Source organism: Canis lupus, chromosome 24 (assembly GCF_003254725.2).
Source record: "Canis lupus dingo isolate Sandy chromosome 24, ASM325472v2, whole genome shotgun sequence".
NCBI lineage: Eukaryota > Metazoa > Chordata > Mammalia > Carnivora > Canidae > Canis > Canis lupus.
Genome location: NC_064266.1, coordinates 8,938,377 through 8,959,560, shown reverse-complemented (window position 1 = coordinate 8,959,560; position 21,184 = coordinate 8,938,377). Strand labels below are relative to the sequence as shown.

Below are 21,184 nucleotides of genomic sequence, written 5' to 3'. Positions count from 1 at the left end.
AGTACTTGATTGAGACACTTATGTGAAGGCACTATACAAAATAGTGCATGGAGGTCCTCAGATAAATAGGGCAGGGACCCTGCTTTCAATTTAGTGGTGAGGGGTAATGCAGATGTTCCACTATAGTTGGCAAGAGACTACGAGAAATGCCAGAAAAGAGGTCTGACCAAAGCACCCTGGGAACTCAGAGAGAGGATATGCAGTCTATATGGGGTGGGGGTGGGAATGGGGATGCTATCAGGGAAGACATGGTTAATTTTTTCATCTATTCCACTAATTCATTGGACACCTCCTAGGTCCCAGACATCGTGCCAGGTGCTGGGGTATAATGATAGAGCTGCAGTCATTAAGGGGCTTCAGTCAAGTGGGGAAGAACAACAATAAACATACAGGATTTTCCTCCATTCTAAGTGCTGTTTTTTTGTGAGTTATATCCTCATTTTAGAGATGTTAAATTTTGGAAAAGTATGTATTTTAGAATTAATAAAATAAGGTAGTAATGGATGACCCAGAGTGCTTTCTATGATGCAGACAGAATAAGTGATCACACATACTAAGTTCTTGTCTCAAGGTTTACTTCAGGGGAACCCAAACTAATAATAGGGAGTTTGACCTTCACCCTGAAGGCAGTGTAGAGTCATTGAAAAGTTTTAATTGAGGGAGTGATAAAATTTCTTTTTGAAAAAGATCAGTCTGGATATAGTGTGAGGAAAGCAGAGGGGAGACAGAACACTTAGGTCCAGAGAACTAATAGTCCAGAGAGGTGGAGGCCCCCCCAGTGGATGGACAGATGGTGATGAGGGTGGGTGTGGACTGAAATGTAAAGATGAGAGATCTAAGAGGTGGTAATCAATAGGAATCCATGACTGATTGATCAGTTTAGAGGCTGGGGAGAGGATAGAGAATTGTGGATGAAATGGTCCAGGAAGAATGTACCCAGTGAGAAGTAAAGACCTCACAGGCAGGGATCTTCCTTTCCCATTTGAGCTGGCCATTAAAAGATGACAAAGACTTTTTAGAAAACATTTTTCCTAATTATCCCCCCCCCATCATTATAAATGTTGTGAGGGTTTGTTGTGGACATTTTGGGAAATAATAATTCTCAAAACTCTGAAATTCTATCAATTACATTAAAATTTCATTGTATATCTCTCCAGTATTTTACTACCTACCTACCTAGACAACAAAAATCAAATATAGTATAACATTTGGCATCCTGCCCTTTTCACATTTTATACTGTGGACACTTTCCTGTCATTCTTTAAAAATACAACTTTTGGGCAGCCCCGGTGGCTCAGCGGTTTAGTGCCACCTTCAGCCCAGGGTGGGATCCTGGAGACCTGGGATCGAGTCCCATGTCAGGCTCCCTGCATGGAGCCTGCTTTTCCCTCTGTGTCTCTGCCTCTTTCTATGTCTCTCATGAATAAATAAAATCTTTTAAAAAAATAACTTTTTGGGGTGCCTGGGTGGCTCAGTCAGTTAAGCGTCTGCCTTCAGTTCAGGTCATGGTCCCAGGGTCCTGGGATTGAGGCCTGCATTGAGCTCCCTACTCAGAGGGGAGCTTGCTTCTCCCTCAACTCCCTACTTGTGCTCTCTCTCGCTACCTCTATCTCTCTCTTTCAAATAAAAATAAAATCTTGAAAATAAGTAAATAAAAATTTTAATGGCCATGTAATATTTCACTACGGGAGTGTATCGTCCATTAGTAAAAGATTTTTGTTTTGTAGAGATATCTTTTCCAATTCTTTTCTCATGATAGACAACCATAAGATGAATAGCATAAATTACTAGGAGTGGAATTACTAGAAAAATTTAGTTTAAACATTAAGGACCTTGACTCTCTGACATATTCCCTCCAGACATTTTCCCACATTTCTCTCATTTTGTATGTGGGCTTTCTTAATGTACCAAAACTTTATTTTATTTCTATTCATATCTGTCCAGATTTTCCTTTGTGATACTTTAATTGCTTTGGTGCTTAAAAATTATTTCTTCATGCTGGGATGTTAAACATATTTCTTGATTATTTTAATTTTTTGTAGGCTATTTCTTAATGCTTCTGCACAAAATGGTTTAGTCTGTTATTTATTTTAGTTAGAGTAGTCTCGACTAGGCAGCAGTTACAAATAACCTCTGAAGTACCAGTGGCTTGCACTGCAAAAATTAATTTCTCATTCAGGACAAGTCCGTAGGATGGGGGAAAGTGCCTCTATGTAGTGCCTCGGAGACCCATGTTCCCTCTATCTTGTGCTACGACTATCTCGTCCCATGGTTTCTAAGGTATTATTGGCAGGAAAAGGAGGGATTGAAGAAGCATGCCAGCTTCTGATTGCCTCAGCCTAAAAGTGACAAATATTATATCCACTCACAGTTCATTGGCCAGAACTAGTTACATGGGCCCAGCATAGCCTCCAGGGCATCTGGGAGATTTCGGAGAGCATGTGGACAATTTACTGATGAGCATCAATTGTCTATGCTGGAGTGAGGGAATAACCTAATTTTTTTCCCTTGTCAATTATCCCATCATCCCTTTCCTTTGAATTTAGAGATATTTATAAGATAAAGTAGAATTGAAAGAATAAAATAACATTCCTATTCCACAAACCCTACCTTAAGAACTTAAGCTTTCATCATATTTGTGTCCGTTTATATTTTATAATTTATTTTTTATACACTTTGCCCTTTTAAAGTGAACAATTCAGGGCTCCAGGGCAACTCAGTTGGTTAGGTGTCTGCCTTCATCTCAGGTCATGATCCTGGGGTCCTGGGATCGAGTCCTGCACTGGACTCCCTGCTCAGTGGGGAACCTGCTTCTCCCTATCCCTCAGCCTGCCACTCCCTCCTACTTGTGCTTGCTCTCTCTCAGCCAAGTAAATAAAATCTTTTAAAAAAAGTGAACAATTCAGTGGTTTTTAGTACTTTCACACAGCTGTGCAACCATGATCAATATCTAATGTTGGAACATTTTTGTCACTTCCAAAAGAAGCACTGCATCCATTACTAGTTGCTCTTCTGTATATACTAAGAGGCAGAATTGCTATGTCACATAGTAACCATGTTCAACTCTTTGAGAAACTGCCAGACTGTTTTTCACACAGTGTATTCTGAGGCTGCTGGGTGGAGGGTCCCATACATATCTGTTAGGTCTATTGGGTTAATACTGCTGTTCTAGTCTTCTAGTTTCTTGTGATTTTCTGCTTCATTATTCTATCCACTACTGAAAGTGGGTATTGAACAAGTATTATTGTTGAATTTTCTGTTTATTCCTTCAATTTTGTCAGTTTTTGCTTCATGTACTTTGGGTTCCTGTTATTAGATACATATATGTTTGTTATGTTTTTCTGATAAGTTGGACCTTTTTCATGATAAAATGTGTTTATTTGTCTCTAAAAACAACTCTTGTCTTCAAGTTTACTTTGATGTTAGGATAGCAACTCTTGCTCTCCTTTGGTTACTGTTTGCATGGTATATCTTCCTCCAACCTTTAACTTTAAACCCATTTCTGTCTTTGAATCTAATGTGTGTTTCCTGTAGACAACATATAGTTGGATCATACATTTATGAAGTCCATTCTGCCAATCCCCCCATGGAGATAATCACAGTTAACATCCATTTTCATGTGTGCTCTTGTAGAATTTTCTAATATATTACATATATAAATACACACTTCCCAGTTTTTATAAAATGGGGCCAAACTGCATAAACTATTTTGAAATATGCTTTTTTCTCCCACTTCACAACAGAACGTGATATTTCCATGTCATACATATTCATATATGGCATTTAAAATCATTCTTTTTAAAAATTTTTTTTAAATTTAAATATTTAAAATCATTCTATGTTGTCTCGACTATTCACTTTACCAGTCCATTATATTTAGGTGATTGTCATCTCTTTGTCATTATTAGTAACACAATAGAAATAGCATCCCCAAAATTAATTTTATGCATATTTATAGTTATTATTTAGTATAAATGTCAAGAGGTGAAATTGATATAATTCGACGAACCACCCACTGCAACTGAAACATACCAGAGTACCTACTTCCACACTTTGGTTGTTTTCATGAGATCATTTTAAAATAATGCAAAAACAATGTCCAGCCTGGACTGGGAGGAGTTTTTGCTATGATGGTCAGTACCTGGTTGTTCAATGATTCAGCCTCTACTTTTCTTAGTCAAATTAATGGTTTTAATTTAATGGCATCCTTTATGGACTAAAATAGTGAAAAGGCCAATAAAGAGAGAAGCCAGAAACAGAACCAAAAGGTTGTTACCTTTGAGAAACTTTTAGAAGACCATATGTTAATAGCTTTTCCAGGAGACGCTAATCCTGAGCTAATTAGGAGCTATACGCTTAAGTATAGGCAAACCTTGGTTTTTGCTCCTTTCATTTTTGGAGGACACTAGTTCCCTAGCAACTACTGAAATTCTCCACACCTTGTTTATTTCCTCTGAGACCTGACCTACCATATCAGGAAGACGGATTGGTCACAGGCTGCTCTTTCCTCGAGCTAAGGAGTCTCTAGGTCAGAAGGAGGAGACCTTCCTTCGGCAGAGCCTAGAGGAGCTATGTGCAGGTACCACATCAAAAAATAGCTTTCTACCGTAGGTTGTAAAAGCAAACAAACTCACAGATGTGTTCTTCTAATAGTATTGTATGTTTATTATATTTAAATCTTTGCATATCTAGAATTCATTTTCACATAAAGTGTGAGGTAGAGACTTGAGTACCTCCACCCCCCACAGGCTATTTTATAATATATACAATTCTGAATAACCTATCATTTCTGCATTGATTTGAATTGACACTTTAAGAATTTGAGTCATTTGTGGATGCTCTATTCTGTTCTAGCTTACTCAAATGGCTCCATTATCATAACTTTATATTTTATTGGCTAGTATTATTCTCTCTCATTCTCTCTCCTTTTATATAACTGTCCTTTCTATTCATCTATGTTTATTTTTCCTTCTAAACCTTGGAAATAACTTATGTAGTTTAAAAATCATTCTACTTGTATTTATATTTAAGGATTATTTAGGGAAAATGAACCTCTCTGTATTTTGACATCTTCCTATTGAAATCTTATAGATGATTGTTTAATTATTGCATAGTTCAGATTCCTATTTTATAATTTCAGCCTTTTCTTTGGCATTAATTAGGATAACATGTCATCTTAAAATTTGAAGAACCTTACAAAAGAGCTAGGAATTCTCACCTGTTTGTTCATTAATAAATTCATTCATTTACTCATTTAAAAAGTATTTGAGAATAATCATGTGTGGGCACAGTGCTAGGTGCTCAAGATGCATGGTGAACAAATCAAATATGGTCCTGGTCCCTGTTCCCATAAAGTATACAATCTAGTGGGAATTTAAATAGATGCTGATATTATTCCTAATTTGGTTATTGTCTCTGTTTTCTGGTATTTTAAATATGATCTTTCCTTATATTCCTTCTTGGTGTGAGTTCCCCCAAAACACTCCGAGACAAATATTTGAGGGCAAGTAGTTTATTTGGAAAGGGAGTGGGAAAATGAGAGAATGGAAAATGGGAGGGAGGAAAGTCAATAAAAAATGTGCTAGTAAGTAGGTTACTACACTGGATTATTGGGGTTCAATCCTGCTGGACACCTTCTGAGGGACTCTACTCCAAATCAGCCCACTGAGGGGCAAGGAAATTGGGGCATTCTTGTTCTTCTCTCTTTGAGGGTTGTTCCTGGGAGCTGTAACCCCCTGGTGCTTCTGGTGTGTCCCAGTGCTGTATGTCTGGCCAAGAATTCTCCTGGAGCCAGGGACCGACCTTCCTCAGAGGAATGCAGGTGTGGAGGTAGGAAGCCATAGACAGCAGGGATTGCCCATGGAAGATGCAGGTGACCTGAGAACTGGGCTCAGGGGACCTGGATGAGGCACTGGTGGTATCTACTGCTGACACTGTTCATCTGGAAAAGGGATGAATCTTTGGAAAGTGAATTTACATGGAGTGGGGAAGGAGAGGTGGAGAATGGAAGAGAAAATCAGACAGTGTGGAAAGTCAGTATAACTCAGAGGAAAATCAAGAGTATTGGTCAATAGTATTGATTAATCACAATCAAGACTTCACATTCCATTTTGAGATGTCAGTGAATCACACAGCAAGATTAATGATAGCCTTTTGGGTCTTTGTATGTTGGCAAGGTCTTCTCTGTGATACCTTTGAAGCATGATTAAAACAAGCATTGTTCTAAAGAAGCTTATGTAAATTTTAACTTTAGTTCACTTTAATATTTTTAGTGAGAAAAATGAAAAATAATACATGTCACATTAAAAGCTATATTTGACAATATGATAATAATATGATGGGGGGATGGATAGAATGGAAGAAAGAGCACTGGCTTTGGGGTTGAATCCTAAATCCTAAATCTTTCCACTAACTGACAGTGTGACCTTGGGCAAATTGCAGATCTGTTCTCTGAGCCAGGATATTCTCTTCTGGAAGATGTGACAATTCCTTTTTCAACAGATTATTTTAGTTTGAATAATTTTGAATTTTCCCAGACGAAGACTCTGAGAAGAGAAGCTTCTGGAGCACAGGAGTTTGGGGAACTATAAACACTTCAGGTACATTGTGCCTCTGGAATTGTATATTCAGCACATGACCATTTTCCTCAAGTTAGCTCTAGTGGAATCACTATTTTTAGTTTTACATTTTCCTGTTAATAACAAACTATTGTTACAATGGCGCATTTATTGTTGCTACAGGTTGGTACCTTTTTTTATGAAAAGGATACATTTTGGAGGAGGTGAATAGTTTTTTCATATTAATCACATACAAGCAAAGTACTCATGGGGAAAGAGTTCATTCTGGCAGAGTAAGGAATGAAGGGAAGACAGAAGTGTGGTGGAAAAACCTGTCGTTCCATGTGGAGCAACTTTTAATCTGAAATCCAAGATTTACGTCTCCACTCCTTGTGCATTTTCTTTTGGTAATGATTACTTTTATTAAAAAAAATTCTGATACCTCAGGCATTTTTTTGTGGCTGTGGTATAGAGTTGGCAAGGACTATTACAAACCCGTTACAAACAGAAGAAGGCTTTCCTAATCTGCCACAGGTAGTCGGTCCATCTTATTAGCTCTGAAGCTGCACACATGCACACCACTGAGTTTTGTGACTTTGGAATCATAGACTCATCTCACCTTTGCACTTTCCTGAGAAAGAAACTAGCAAAGCCTGTGTGGATCAGTGACAATGGGGGCCGCGGCAGGAGTTCCGGCACACTTAGGGTAGGAGCTGTTTGTTTGCTGGTTCCCAGCTCAAAGCACACTTCTCAGTAATGAAATCATCAGAGAGGGATTTCTGGGTGATACAATAGGACTCTCAGTGCCTAGATTTGTGTTGAGGCCATAGGCTGAGAATTAACCAAAGAAGCCAGTTTTCTAAACTGAGGAGCTGGGTATCTTCGACAGATTTGCAAAACCTTGGACAGTGGGGACTAGGGTATTTAAGGCCTGAAGGAGGGTGGTGGAGGCAACATTTTCTTGCAAGGAGTTTGCTGATGGCTTTGTGTTTCCCAAGGGGGAAGAAAAGAGGGACCTCTGCCATCAAATGTAACCAAAAGGGAGGGGTTCAAAGGAAACTACTTGGAGAACTTGATCTGCAGCCCCTGAGTGTGGGGGATATAGGGAACTGGAGTGTGACACATGCCCAGTAGGGAGAGGCCATGGCTATCTGCCTGAGGGGAGAGAGAGAGTGAGACTGACAGAGTAAGAGGACCATTCCCTTCCTCTTCACTCAGGGACCCCAGGCTGAAGCAGGCAGGTCACAACCTACTTGTTGCATTCGGTTCTTTCAACATACTCCTTACTTTTGTCCGTCTATCTACTCTGCTTGCACCTGTGTTTCCTTTTGCTAGAGACACTTGTTCATGAGCTAGTATCAAATACCACGATTCCACTTTTAAGTATCCTCTGCTAATGGGCTGTCCCCAGAGCTGGCTGCTCTTCCACCAAAAGCAGGGGCAGGAATGTGTGTTCCTCAGGGACCAGATAAAGGACACAGGATAAGAGCCAGCCTAGAGCTACCTGGAGAGAAAATACTGCATTAGTTTACTAGAACTACTATAAAAATATCACCACAAGATTCATGGCTCAAAATGACAGGTATTTATTCCTTCACAGTTCTGGAGGTCAGAAGTCTGAAATCAGGGTGTTGGCCAGACCATATTCCCTCCACATGCTCCAGGGGAGAATCCATCCCTTGCTTCTTCCAGCTTCTGGTGGCTGGTGGCTTTCCTTGGCTTGTGGCCACATCACTCCAACTTCTGTTGTCACATTGCCTCCTCTTCTGTCTCTGTCAAACCTCCCTCTGCTTTTGTCTTCTAAGGATACTTGTGATTGGATTTTTAGGTCTTCCCAGGTAATCAAGGATAATCTTCCCATCTCAATAATTCATAATGTGATCACTTCCATAGAATTTTGTTTTGTTTTGTTTTGTTTTGACATAGGTGACATTTATAGGTTCCAGAGATTAGGACATGGAAAACCTGGGAAGGAGGGTCATTATTCAACCTAACACAGCTAGGGAGTCCCAACAGAGAGTCTGTTGGATGGACTGATGGATGAGCAGAGCTTTGAGGCTCAGGAGGCCTCATTAATGAAGCAGATGCTTTTCCTGGTCAGCTCTGATTTCAGCTGAAGCTATAGAGGGTCTTTTCCTGCAACCTCAGACTCCTGTTAGCTGTGCCCAATGTTAAGAGAAGGCACAAGTCTTTGTTCTATGTTGGAGAGTTCCCCAAAGCCTCAAGAAATAGCCTGGAGGGGATGAGGGGTCGTTACTGCAGCCTGGAGCAATCCCCAGATGATGGAGGAGGTAACTGATGGGCAAGTGCCCCAGCCTCTCATCTTTCAGGCAAACAATTCCAGGAATATCTTGCAAATTTTTCAGATCTTGGCAAAACCCCTATTGCCCACAGTAGTGACCTCAATAATGTACCTTTTTTAAATGGCTTTTCATCCTTTTTCATGCCCTCACTCTGAATCTTAGGATCACCTTCCAAATGAACTATCTAGACACAAATCCTTGTCTCAGGCTTTGTTTTCAGGAGACCCCAAACAAAAAAGTTTCTCAGCAGGGGAATCCCTGAGAAAGCCACAAAAGTGCTCCATGGGAGCTGACATGGTGAACTTCCATGTTCAGCGAGCACTTTCTGCAGGATTACAGAAGTGCAAGTTTATTATAAACTATCCTACTTCTTAAGCCACACCTCTTGCCATCCCAATCCCAGAGGAGTGTCAGAGGCAGGTAGGTGAAGACGGGACGAAACAGCCAAAACTGACCATTTCCCTTACTCCCTCCTCACTCAGGGGCCCCAGGCTGAAGCAGGCAGGCCACAGCCTACTTACTGTATTCGGTTCTTTTAATATACTCCTTGCATTTGCCAATCCATTTACTTGATGACACCTACATTTCTTTTTGAGACAGAACAGATTCACCAGTTAGTATCAAAATACTATGATTCTGCTTTCAAGTATCCTCTGCTAACACTATTCTAAAGAAATAATCAGATCATTGCAGGGGGCATATCTATAAAATGGAAGAAGAATCCCACCTCATAGACAGGCCTGTCTTCCAAGATAAACAGCTCAGTGTCTGGGTCTCTGTAAAGATCTCTGGGAGTTCTGAGCTGCTGGGTATAAAGTCCCATGACTCTGTCCATCATGTTGAAGAGAGTATGACTTAGAGGTACTCTGGTCACCCCTCGCAGCTAAGTCCAACCTGCCAGTCACCTTTCCAAGGTGCCAGGTGTAAAACTGTCTTGGGTTCTCTAGAATAGCCTGTCCTCCAGCTGAACCCCAACAAGTAGACTCTCTCAATGTCATGTGGAAGGAGGAATCACACAGCCACACTCTGCCTAGAATGCCTGATCATTTTAAACCTCAAGGTTTAGGTAGTTAAGCAGCAGGAAATAACTAGAACAGTAATATGGAGGAAAGAAAGTATTTTGGAGTTGGATCTGGACTCAAATTCTAGCTTATTTATTATTATGTGACCACATTATTATGTGATCTTAGCAAGTTACATAGCTTCTCCTAGACTTGTTTCCCCTTGTAGGAGACACAGGTAGTTATATCCACCTCTAGTCTCATCATGAAGATGGAATGAGAAACAGAAGAGTCTGGCATATAGTAGGGCATTCCACAGAGTTCCTCGTCCCTCTTCTCAGCCTTCCCTCACCCTCTTCTCTGTGCTTCCTGGGAGTCCCAGTACCATCTGCCTCTGCTTCCCTCCGGACTTTATCTTCTTCTCTCTTTTTCTCAGCCACTCATGGCTACAGCTGTTAAAACCCACCATTTATGATGTTGGGCAAAAGCACAGAATTCCAAAAGCGTGCTCCTTGTAAAGTGACTATGGACCCTGACTCTAGCAAACAAAATTGTTTACTTGACTTAAAAAAAAAAATGTATTGACTTGAAAGCCTTCTCTGCTTTAATAAAGAACCAGCAAAGGAAATGTACAGAAAAAAGGGAGTTACAAAGAAAACTGGATTAAAAAAAAAAAAAAAAAAAAAAGCTTCTTTGTAGTTTACTGGCTATCAGTTTTTGTTTAAAGCTATCAGAAGCAGAAAGAATAGGGGCTCTGTGTGCCCATGGAGGAGGTGGGGTTGTCATAACAGAAGGTAGAAGAGGCTGCCAGGCAGGAGGCTCCTTCTCCCTTGGCCAGTCGTCATGCAGCTGCACAAGTATAGCAGGTGTGCACCCATATCCCGGGTGCCTCTGAGGCAGCTCCAGAGAGGAGGCCCAGAAATGGACACTTGGGTGATTCAAACATCCTAAGTTGCTCGTGCTCTCAAAGCCTTTGCCACATTTACTTGGCACAATTGGCTGAAATGGGAAATTTATGAGCTTACCCTACCCTTGCTCCTGTATTTGACAGCTCTCTACCCTACACACCAAGCCACAAAGATTTGTCCTTTCTTTCTTGCCTGCAGCTATTTCCACAGGCTTTACCTCTGAGAAGCTCACTCTTCATTCAGACTTTGAGCCAAGACTCCCCTGCTTGCCTTACACACTCTTCACCCTTATCCTTGTCTCTGACATGCTTGCACTGTAGAAACCTATGGGATATAATTCACCGCTGGCCTATTAGGACCAGGGCCCGAAGTTTGGATGCCTGCTCCTTCTTTGTATGTTTGTAAGTAGAAGTTCCTTCAGAAGTGGAACTCTATTCACAATAGCCAAACTATGGAGAGGGCCCAAATGTCCATTGACTAATGAATGGATAAAAAAGATGTGGTACACACACACACACACACACACACACACACACACACTGGAATATATATTATTCAGCCATCAAAAAGAACAAAATCTTGTCATTTGCAAGACATGGATGGAACTAGATAGACTGTATTATGCTAAGTGAAATGTCAGTCAGAGAAAGACAATACCATATGATCTCACTCCCATGAGGAATTTAAGAAACAAAATAGATGACAATATGGGAAGAGGGGAAAAAAGAGAGAGGAAGAAACAAACCATAAGACTCTTAACTATAGAGAACAAACCAAGGGTTTGCTGGAGGGAAGTGGGCAGGGAATCGGCTAGATGAGTGATAGGTATGAAGGAGGGCACTTGTTCTAATGAGCACTGGGTGTCGTATGTAAGTGATGAACCACTGAATTCTACTCCTGAGGTCAATATTGCACTCCATGTTAACTAAGTAGAATTTAAATAAAAATTTGAAAAGAAAAAAAAATTGGAACTCTCCAGTAAGTGTGGGATTCAGTACAGGAAATTCTTGACGCTTGGACCTCAGAAAGACCTGGGTTAGTTTATGGTCAAATAAATGACTATGGCTAGTATTTGTATGTACAATATTTATAAAGCATTTTTGATATTAGGTTTATGTTAAACCTCATAATTTTCCAGTGAGGTAGGAATTAATCCCATTTTATGGAGGAAAAACTGAGTTTAGAGAAATTATGCTCAAAGTCATACAGAGAGCTTACTAAGGGACAGAGCTGGATCTCAAATCCAGGTTGTTTGGTTCTAAATTCAGTGCTCTCTCACCATTTCATTCTACTCTCTGATTATGACTGACATTATTAATTAACTGTTTTCCTGTCCCTGAGTTGGATTTTCAAGTAGGCAAGCTGATCTTTTCCTACCAAAACACACAGGATTTTGGCTGGAGAACTAACTGCAGGTCACTGAAGTCACACAAGTCGTTATCAACTCAGCTGTCCCCATATTCCAGTCAATTTTCCATGAGATTTTATTTTTCAAAAATATTTTATTTATTTATTTGAGAGAGAGAAAGGGAGAGAGAGAGAGCCAACATGAGCAGATGGAGACAAGCAGACTCCCACTGAGCTGGGGCTCTATCCCAGGACCCCAGGATCATGACCTGAGTTGAAGGCAAACACCTAATCGACTGAGCCACCCAGGCACCCCTTCCATGAGATTTTAGAGAGTATTAGAAGTTACTATTTGTGGAGTTCATTCTAGAACACTAGGCCCTGTGACAGTCCCTTTATATATGTTATCTCATTAATCCTTGTACCAGCTGAGATCTTCCCACTTTGCAGATCAGGAGACTGAGGCTCAGATATGTCAAATAGCTAAAGAGTTGTGGAGCTGAGATTTAAGCCTGGCCCTTGACAGGAGTCCTGGGCCTCCTGCTCTCTCCTCGGCCACCCTGCCCCCAGGCCCAGGTCCCTGCTCTCCCTGCCACAGGAGACAGGGAGGTAGACTTTTAGCTCTGTTCTCTCCCTCTGTGGATACTCCAGAGGGGATTCCCCAGGGGGAACAAGGTTCCAGTGAGGAATGGCAGGGAGGACTACAATGTTGGACAGACCCAGATGGCATTGTTCACTGCTAAGGGAGCTCTGATAGAAGGTCCCCAGGTGATGAGTGTGTCAGTCCCCCAGCACAGCATACCACAAGGAACTTTTGCTCATTTCAGCTACAGTGTTGTTCACAGGATCATTCCTGCAAGCTGAAAGATCTATTTGTAAATTTGTATCTTTATCAGTTTCGGAGGGATCTGTGTTCCTGTCCTCCCAAAACTCCCCCTCCTCCTTACTTCTGTATGTATGTAGGAGGCAAGAAACCCATTTGTCCTCTTGAGAGGGGAGAGGCTGTCATAAAAACATGAATATGAGTGGCCTTTGTCCCTAACTAGGGACTAGATCACCAAGACAACAAGTCTACAAGGAAACCTCTGGTGACTAGTCTCTAGTACCTCACTCCCCCAGAAGTAGTCACCCCACCTAAGCAGGAAGTCTGAAATGGTGTCTGAAGACAAGTCTCGAGCTTTGTCTATTTTCCATTGCAGGCCTGTGTGGGAAATCTACAGCAGACTCTTGAGTTTGATGAGGAAATTCTTTATTTAGTGAGGATAACGTGAAGTGAACTGTTCCCATGAGCAGGTTTTCCTATGGTCTGGATCCTACCCATAGCGGTTTCTAAGCAAGAAGATCAGCACAACAATGATTAGGCCAATCACAAATAAATCCCAGTATGGTCCAAGAGTGTTGTCCAATTTCATCCATTTCCATCTCATTGTAAACTGCTGGGAGAGACATTCTATCAAAAAAAAAAATATCCAAGCCTCCCACTGTATCCAGAGCTATCATCTCCTTCCATCCCACCATCCAAAAGTTGCTCATTGTTGTTTTCAGAGATTTGGGATCTATGTGAGAAAAACTTACATTAAAAAACAGGATATCTCGGAGCAAATGCACAGTTTCCAGTTTCATGAGGGCAAAAAAAACAGGTATGTGAGCATCTGGGCTTGTCTGAGCAGCCATATCATATAATCTCCTGGCCAAATGAATGTCCTAGAAATAGAAGAACAGCCCTACTCATTAGGTGAAGATTCTTTAGGGGTAAATAAATGAAAGCCATCACTTGAAATATCATTAATTATCCTTGGTAAGCTCCCTCTAAGATATTCATGCCCCAGTCCTTGGAACCTGTAGATTATGTTCTGTTACATGGTAAAGGGGAATTTGAATATGTCATTAAGGTTACAGACCTTAAAATAAATTATCCTGGATTACCTGGGCAGACTCCATATAAACATAGGAGCCCTGAAATAGTTTTCTCAGGGCTGAGGGAAGAAGAGAAATTCAGATATTGCAGGAGAAGTTCAAGCTTCTAGCTTGGGAAGGCCTCAACTCACTATTGTTCGAGGAACCACATGGAAAAAATGGGAAGGAATGTGGGCAGACAGCAAGAAATGGGACCCTCAGTCCTACAAGCACAGGAAACTGAATATGTCCAACAATTTGAGTGAACCTGGAAGTAATTCTTCCCCAGAGCTTTCAGGAAAGAATACAGATTGATTTTAGCCTGTGAAGACTAAAGGCTAAAAGAACTGGTCAAGCTCACCCAGACTTTTGACATACAGAAACTGTGAGATAATAAATGTGAGTTGTTTTAAGCCATTAAATTTGTGAGGACTTGTTACAGGAGCCATAGAAAACTACCCAAAAAGCTTTCTTGGATACCACTAGACCAGACCTTAGATTTGATTCCAGTTAAAGAGGCAGGAGAACACTAGATGGGAACAGTACAGTTTCCCAAACAAATAACAATACAGATACTGGCAAGCATTTAAAATTCCTAGTTTTCTTCACAGTACTTATACCTGAAGTTACAGAATTTGTTTATTCATTTGTGGGAATAAATTCATTTATTTATTTAATAAATTCATTCAGGTTCAACAGGTTGTCCTCAAAGACCTGGACAACGTGCCAACGCCTCAATTCCCAGTGCTTAGTGAAGTGTGGAGTACATAGCTGGTCTCCAGTAATACAGAAAGAGTGAATAAACCATTTAGTTCTCAGGCTGGAATTTGATTCCTCAGATGGCATACTATATTTCTAGGGATCTTTTCACTCCTCACTAAATTATGCCATGGCAGACAAAATTGTTTTAATTTTCACCTACTTATGCTTGTTTTTATTTGTTTGCTTTATTTTTGCTTGCTTTTCCAGACACAGGAATGAAAAGGCTAAGCAGAGCTGCTTTTAAAGGTTGAAGTGCCTTTGGCCAGTCCCAGAATTGTACTTTGCTGGGAGCACCGTTGATCATTTTCCAAAGGATAAGAGGAGATTTTTCACAAACTGTGGTTATCCTGTATCTCTTCGTCTTTCTTCTCCATCTCCCAAACCTCCATGACATGGAGTGCAATAGTTGTGAGTCCCTGTGGCCCCTGCTACACCCATGTTTGGGTGCTATTCTCTCTCAGCTGCGCCCTGCTTATCATTTTTTGAATTTTTTCCAAAGCTTTGTCGTTTAATAAATTGATTTGTTGGAGAAAAAGGAATGTTCTTGCTTAAGAACTTAAAATGCAAGAAACTGTTCTGAACAAATCTTCCTGGCAACAGAGAACATGTATGCTGTAAAAACTCTAATTTGTGTCTCTAATTCCAACAAATTCAGTGGGTGTTCATTTGAAAGCACCCTGCAGATTATAACGGCTGTGTCACCCCCACACATGAAAGGCATACTGACTTTAATAGGGCGTTTGGGGAACAGCAGCCTTTGTCAGTATCTCAGGCATTCATTCTTATTTGAAACAGGCTATAGTTATTAATTTATTTCTTGAGGCAGAAGCATCACAATTCAGTTGCTTAGTTTATAATAAAAACTAGCAAGAAGTACCATTAAAATGGGATGAGCTCACTTCTTGCCCCCGGGCCTCACAATTCTCAGTGGGGATGGGGCAGGCCATGGAAGTTGTTCTTGAAAATTCCCAGAGAAATTCCTGAACCCACTGACTAATTAGGGCAACCCATATAACAGAAATTTTATTAGTAGGCTCTAGAAAAGACTCCTTGTTCTTTGATCCTTATAGGAAAAAAATCCAAGTCATTCAGACAAAAAATTTCCTTTCAAAAGTGTTTTGATGATGACCAGGGTTCATTAAAGAAGTCCATTGCACACCCAATCACTTACATTTAACTTTCTTGTGGTACATTTGAGCTTATTATGCTTTAAAGTCACCTGATTGAGGAGATTAGGTAAATGATCTAAGGACTCTTCTTAAATGATGTGATTCCAACTAAAATATCAGGTGTGCCAAAGTAGTGCCCAATGTTCACATGTTCAAAATAGCTTCTTTATAACTCAAAAATACAGAATTCTCCAGTAATTCTCTAGTTTATGAAAATTGTTCAATTACACGATGTGTGAGTTTTCCAGCCCTGCATCTTTGGGTGTCATCAAAAACTTTTTATAATGGGGACAGAGATCATTTTTTGGATAATCTTGTTTTCTAACTATTAATATACTATATTCTAATTGTAGAAAATCTTGAAGACATAGAGCTGAACAAATATTAAAAGCCCACCTACAATTTCACTGTACAAACAGAAGTACTGATAATATTTTATGCACAACCGTTCAGCATTTTTATATATATCATATGCACACATACTTTTTAAGAATTTTTCTCTTTAGGTAATATTTTGTCTTTTGCTTTCTTAACCTAACAATATATTTCAAAGAAAATACCATGTCCTAAGATATTCTTTTAGTCTATGCTATTTTTAATAGTTGCATAATATATCATAATAATGACTAATACTTACTAAATACTTCCACTGCATGCCAGTCACCACTGTCATTTATTTAAACCTCATGACAATTATATAGATATGTTGATGTTATCTCTACTGTAAAGATGAAGAAACTGAAGCATGGAAAGGTTATGTCACTTATCTAAATCATGAGATGTATGAGTAGCAGAGCTGAGATTCAAATCCGGATAGTGTCTGTCATTTATCACTAGGCCATAGAATACATAATGCAACAGTATACTACCACATGATGGTTTATAGAACATCCTTTCTATTTTGGAGCAGTTTGTTTATTTGTAGGTTTTTTCTGTAATAAATAAAGCTATCCACATACAATTATTTTGTTTTGTACATTTTTGATCATTTTATTAGGTGATAAGGCATTTATTTCAAGAGAAGTTATGGCCACTTCTAAGAGGTGTGTGTTCTGACCTGTCCTATTTCTGAGAAGGCCATTTTAAATATCTAACTTGGATTTGTCCTTCCCAGAAAATAATTCTATTCTGATGTTTAAAGCTTCAGTTCTAACACCCCATAAGTGGTCAAACCAGACAAGTGAGAAATGGAAATGCTTCATGCCATAATTACTTTCATTTGTGACAGATCTATTTATAATTTATTCAGTGAATGTGCTTTTTGTTTGCCCGGTAGGATCCCAAAACTGTGTTATCTGGTAGGTCTAACTGTATATGAGGGAAACTCATCTCCAAAGGCTAATTTCCTCCTTACCTTTTGTCCTAATTTAGGATAGATTTCTTAGTCATTATCTTAAAATATACATGCTTTCTTCCATTAAAAAGATCATCATGTGTTTCTTATGCTCCATGTTATAAAATCATTTTAGAACAGGACCCAGCAGGATCCCTCCACCTGAATTCATTGTGCCCTCGTTAGCATTTTCACAGTACTTTGTGTGAACATGCAGTAGTGCCATTTTAGGCTTTCACTCACTAAGGACATGTCTCTTCTTCTATAGTAGACCATGAGCTCTTTGAAAGTTGGCTTGTCTTGTATCCCTAGAATGAAGCACAGTGCTTCCTGAGACAAAACAAGCCTTGATAAATATTTGGGTGAATAAAGAAAAGCAAGGCACAGTACCAGCTAGTTTAGAAGCAGATGCAGATACCTTTCAAATCTGAGTGCTCATTGAAGGGTTCATGGAGGAGATGATATAGGAACTAGTCTTTGAAAAATGCAGGGGTCTTCAATGGTCGAAGCTGTGGGAGAGGATTATTCCAGCAAATGGGGTGATATAACCAAAGGTCGGGAGGGTTTAATTCAAGATCTCTGGTTGGGGAAAGGGGCAAGGGAAGGAAAAATGGTCTAGAAGATACGTAGGGAAGTAGGTACATTAGGTCAAGGAGGGTTTTGAATGGCAGAGTAACACTTAATTAGGCAATACAAAGTCAATAAGATGATTTTATTTCTGTGTTTGTTTGCTTGTATTTTTTTGTGTATTTGCAAGATTTTGGGAAAAGTGAGGTGGAGGACTAACAGTATCAGATTGTATTTTATCAAAAATAACCTGGTAGTGCTTTGTTAGATGGATTATGTATTAACTAAGGTAATGCTAACATCTGTAACAACTCAATTCCCAGATCTCAACATGGCGTGAATTTTTTTCATGTGGTAATCAAGAGACCCAAGCTCCTTCCACCATGTGGTTCTGCCATCCCTGAGAGCCTCTTTGTGTTCTGCATTCAAACAATAGAAGGGGAAAGAGCCTAAGGAAGGAGAAGCTCCATCTACTTCTTGGCTGCCTTAGCCCAGAAATGACACTCTTCACTTTTACTTCTATTCCGTTGGTAGGAACCAGTCATGTGGAATAAAGAGAGCTGGGAATTGTAGTCTCTGACCAGGAGACACATCTCAGCAACAAGTCCTCCCTGTGAATTGGGGATTAAAATCTTTGGCAGGCACAGCTTTCTCTGCAGCAGATCTAAAAGAAGAACACTAGGATGGGAGGCCATGGAGAAGCCTTTACAGCAAGCCTACATGGAGGAGAAACTCTGGCCAGAGCCAGGATACAGACAGGAGGAATGGGCAGGAGGAGGTGAGCAACACGTTTTCTTCATGGTTAAATTTCTGAAGTACTTCTAAATCAAGGGTAAATTGAAATAGGGTTCCATAACAACTTGTGAGCTGAGTGCTTATATTTCTAAATTAGATCAGGTCTTCTCCCAGTTTTTCCTCAGGCATTATTTTGTATTCCCAGAACAATGGTGTAGTCAGTCCTGGCCCAGTTTAAGTCAAGGAATTCACTGAGCTTAGTTCAAAGTCATAAATTGGGGAATGAGATGCTTCTCAGTGAAGCGATTAAGATAAGTCACCTACATAACCCTAGTCCCAATGTCCTTTCTTAAAGACAGATGAGGACAACAGTGACCCATATTTTTATATTGATTTACCAAGAGTTGATTTATACCTCACTTCCTTCTCCAGGAGGGCTCTATATTTACAAAGGCTTTTTCAATTCTCAGAAATCCTGGTAATTGTATTATTATTACTTATCTTTCGCACTGGTTTGCATGAGGATTAACTAATAAAGAGGACTGTGAAGTGCCCTGCCGAAGAAATGCTTAATTACTTGATGACTTAATGCTGTGAAAGTCTATTCTCCTAATTGCTTTGCTTTCATTAACCATTGCTGGAACAAGCTTTTCGCTTTTAATTATCAGTATATTCATTTTAAGGATGAGAAAAGGTGGTATCTTCTTGTTAATTTGACTATGAGGTAACAAGATTAATCAACTTGGCCCCTGGGTACTTGGTTATCATTTTTCTAATTGCAAAACAGAAAAAATTAATAAAGACAAAGAGCAATGGCTCCTCATTAACTAAATCTAAAATGCCCATGTCCAGGTCTGAGTATAGCCCTGTTTTTTGTTTTTGTATTTTTCCATGTAGAGACTTTCTGTAGGAAAAAAACACACATGTGACTATGAGATACTGATCAAAATGAACTGCCCATGATTTTACGGGACCTGGACAGGAAAGAACAGAAATGTGGTCAGAGACAAGTTTCAAATATTTTTGTAAATGTATGAAACAACCTGACAATCTCTATTGACATTGTGAATAGGCATTGGTGTGTTATATATCCTATGCCATTGACTAGTGGTGACTACAAGAAGGAAAATCAGACCCTCTGACACAGTGGGCCATCTGGGCTTCCGTAGACAGAATATGTCCTCTCACACAGTTGGTCCTATGTCCTCCCTGCCTCTAAGGTCTTAAGGCAAAATGGCCTTATTGTGGTGAGGATAGGCTGTCATGGGGACCAAGTCCTTGAAGCACATAAGACAGGTGAGCTAATTTGAATGTAGCCCATAGAATGAGGTCACTTTTATCCATGATACACACAGTGCTCCTGTCAACATTATTGTTAAATTCTGCATGAAGAATGATGAACAAAAGCTTCAATTTTATTGTAACTTAGAAGTCACTCAAATTCTCTTCTGATCTAAAAACCAGTCATTCCATACACTGACTACAAAGCCCCTTCACAAAGACTTATTGTTTTATTTCAAAGCCTGGGGTGGGGAGGTATCATCTGTTTTATAGCTGTGGATGGTGGTTGTAAGGGAGTAGAGTATAGCTAAATGACATCCAAGGAAATCTTCTGATTTAGCTATTTGATCCCATTTTATAAACGCAGGAAGCTTTTATCTACTAAGAATGGGGAAAACAGACTATATTTGAAGATTTTATTTATTTATTTGAAAGAGAGTGAGCAAGGGAGAGAGAGATCGTGAGCTGGGGGAGGGGGAGAAGCAGACTCCCCTGCTGAGCAGAGAGCCTGATGTGGGACTCAGCCCCAGGATGCTGGGATCATGACCTGAGCCAAAGGCAGATGCTCAACTGACTGAGCCACCCAGGCCCTCTAACAGATTGGATTTGGATTTGACATTCTTTCCACTGTTTAGAGTACTAGAGCTGAGGAAAAGTGATCAGCCAAAAGGCAGGCCACAGGGAGAGCTCAAGAAGGCAGGGATCTGGATGGTCCGTGCCTAAATGTGAAGCCCTTGGTTGTTGCAGGGTGGATGTACCATTGGCAGTCAGATAGGAAATTCCCCATCAGTAACTCTCAACTACTAGCCCAAGTAGAAGAAAGAAGAAAGCATAGAAAAGCTGATAACCTCTTCATTGTTTGGCTCTGAAAACACAGCAGGGAGTATAAACTCTGATATGAAATATATACTTGAGCACCAAGAAGGACTCGATGCAGAGCTCACACATCCCCCCCCCCCCAACAAAACATGGGGTCAGACAGGCCTGGATTCAAATTCTGACTCCATGAGTCAGAGAACCAATGAGTTCTACAAAGTTGGCCATGTGACTTACCCTCTCTGCACTTTTGGTTTCCTGATGCATATACACTGATGACAATGATAAGGCTTATCTCGTTGAGTGGCTGTGTGATTTAAATGGTATAGTATATATAACACACCGATGCCTGGCTGTTACTATCATTATTGATATTTAGTATACCTTTCTCACTGTGCCAGAACCCAATGCAATCCTTTATCTTAATTACACTTATAAAAGATTTACCCAGTATCTTCTTATTGTTAGCTCTCTTTCTTTTTAATTTTTTTTTTTAGATTTTTATTTAT

At 40.0% G+C, this 21,184-nt stretch overlaps 2 protein-coding genes across 18 annotated transcripts in view; one reads left to right on the top strand and one right to left on the bottom strand.

Annotated features, from left to right (window-relative positions):
* Positions 1–15,313, top strand: part of NDUFAF5 (NADH:ubiquinone oxidoreductase complex assembly factor 5) — a 424,603-nt gene extending 409,290 nt beyond the window's left edge. Inside the window, exon 9 of the mRNA XM_025469290.3 lies at positions 14,982–15,313. Coding sequence (XP_025325075.2) covers positions 14,982–15,025 — 44 coding nt within the window. The 3' untranslated portion in view covers positions 15,026–15,313. The remainder of the gene's footprint in view (positions 1–14,981) is intronic.
* Positions 13,349–21,184, bottom strand: part of SEL1L2 (SEL1L2 adaptor subunit of ERAD E3 ligase) — a 137,318-nt gene continuing 129,482 nt past the window's right edge. For 11 of the 17 annotated variants that reach the window (XM_049100423.1, XM_049100421.1, XM_049100419.1 and 8 more), the window contains 2 exons: positions 13,692–13,820; positions 13,349–13,552 (listed from right to left, as the gene is read on the bottom strand). In XM_049100423.1, the coding sequence (XP_048956380.1) occupies positions 13,430–13,552; positions 13,692–13,820 (252 nt within the window). In that variant the 3' untranslated portion in view covers positions 13,349–13,429. Of the gene's footprint in view, positions 13,567–13,691; positions 13,821–20,912; positions 20,983–21,184 lie in introns of all 17 variants that reach the window. The other 6 variants (XR_007405534.1, XM_049100424.1, XR_007405532.1 and 3 more) reach the window with 5 other exon arrangements.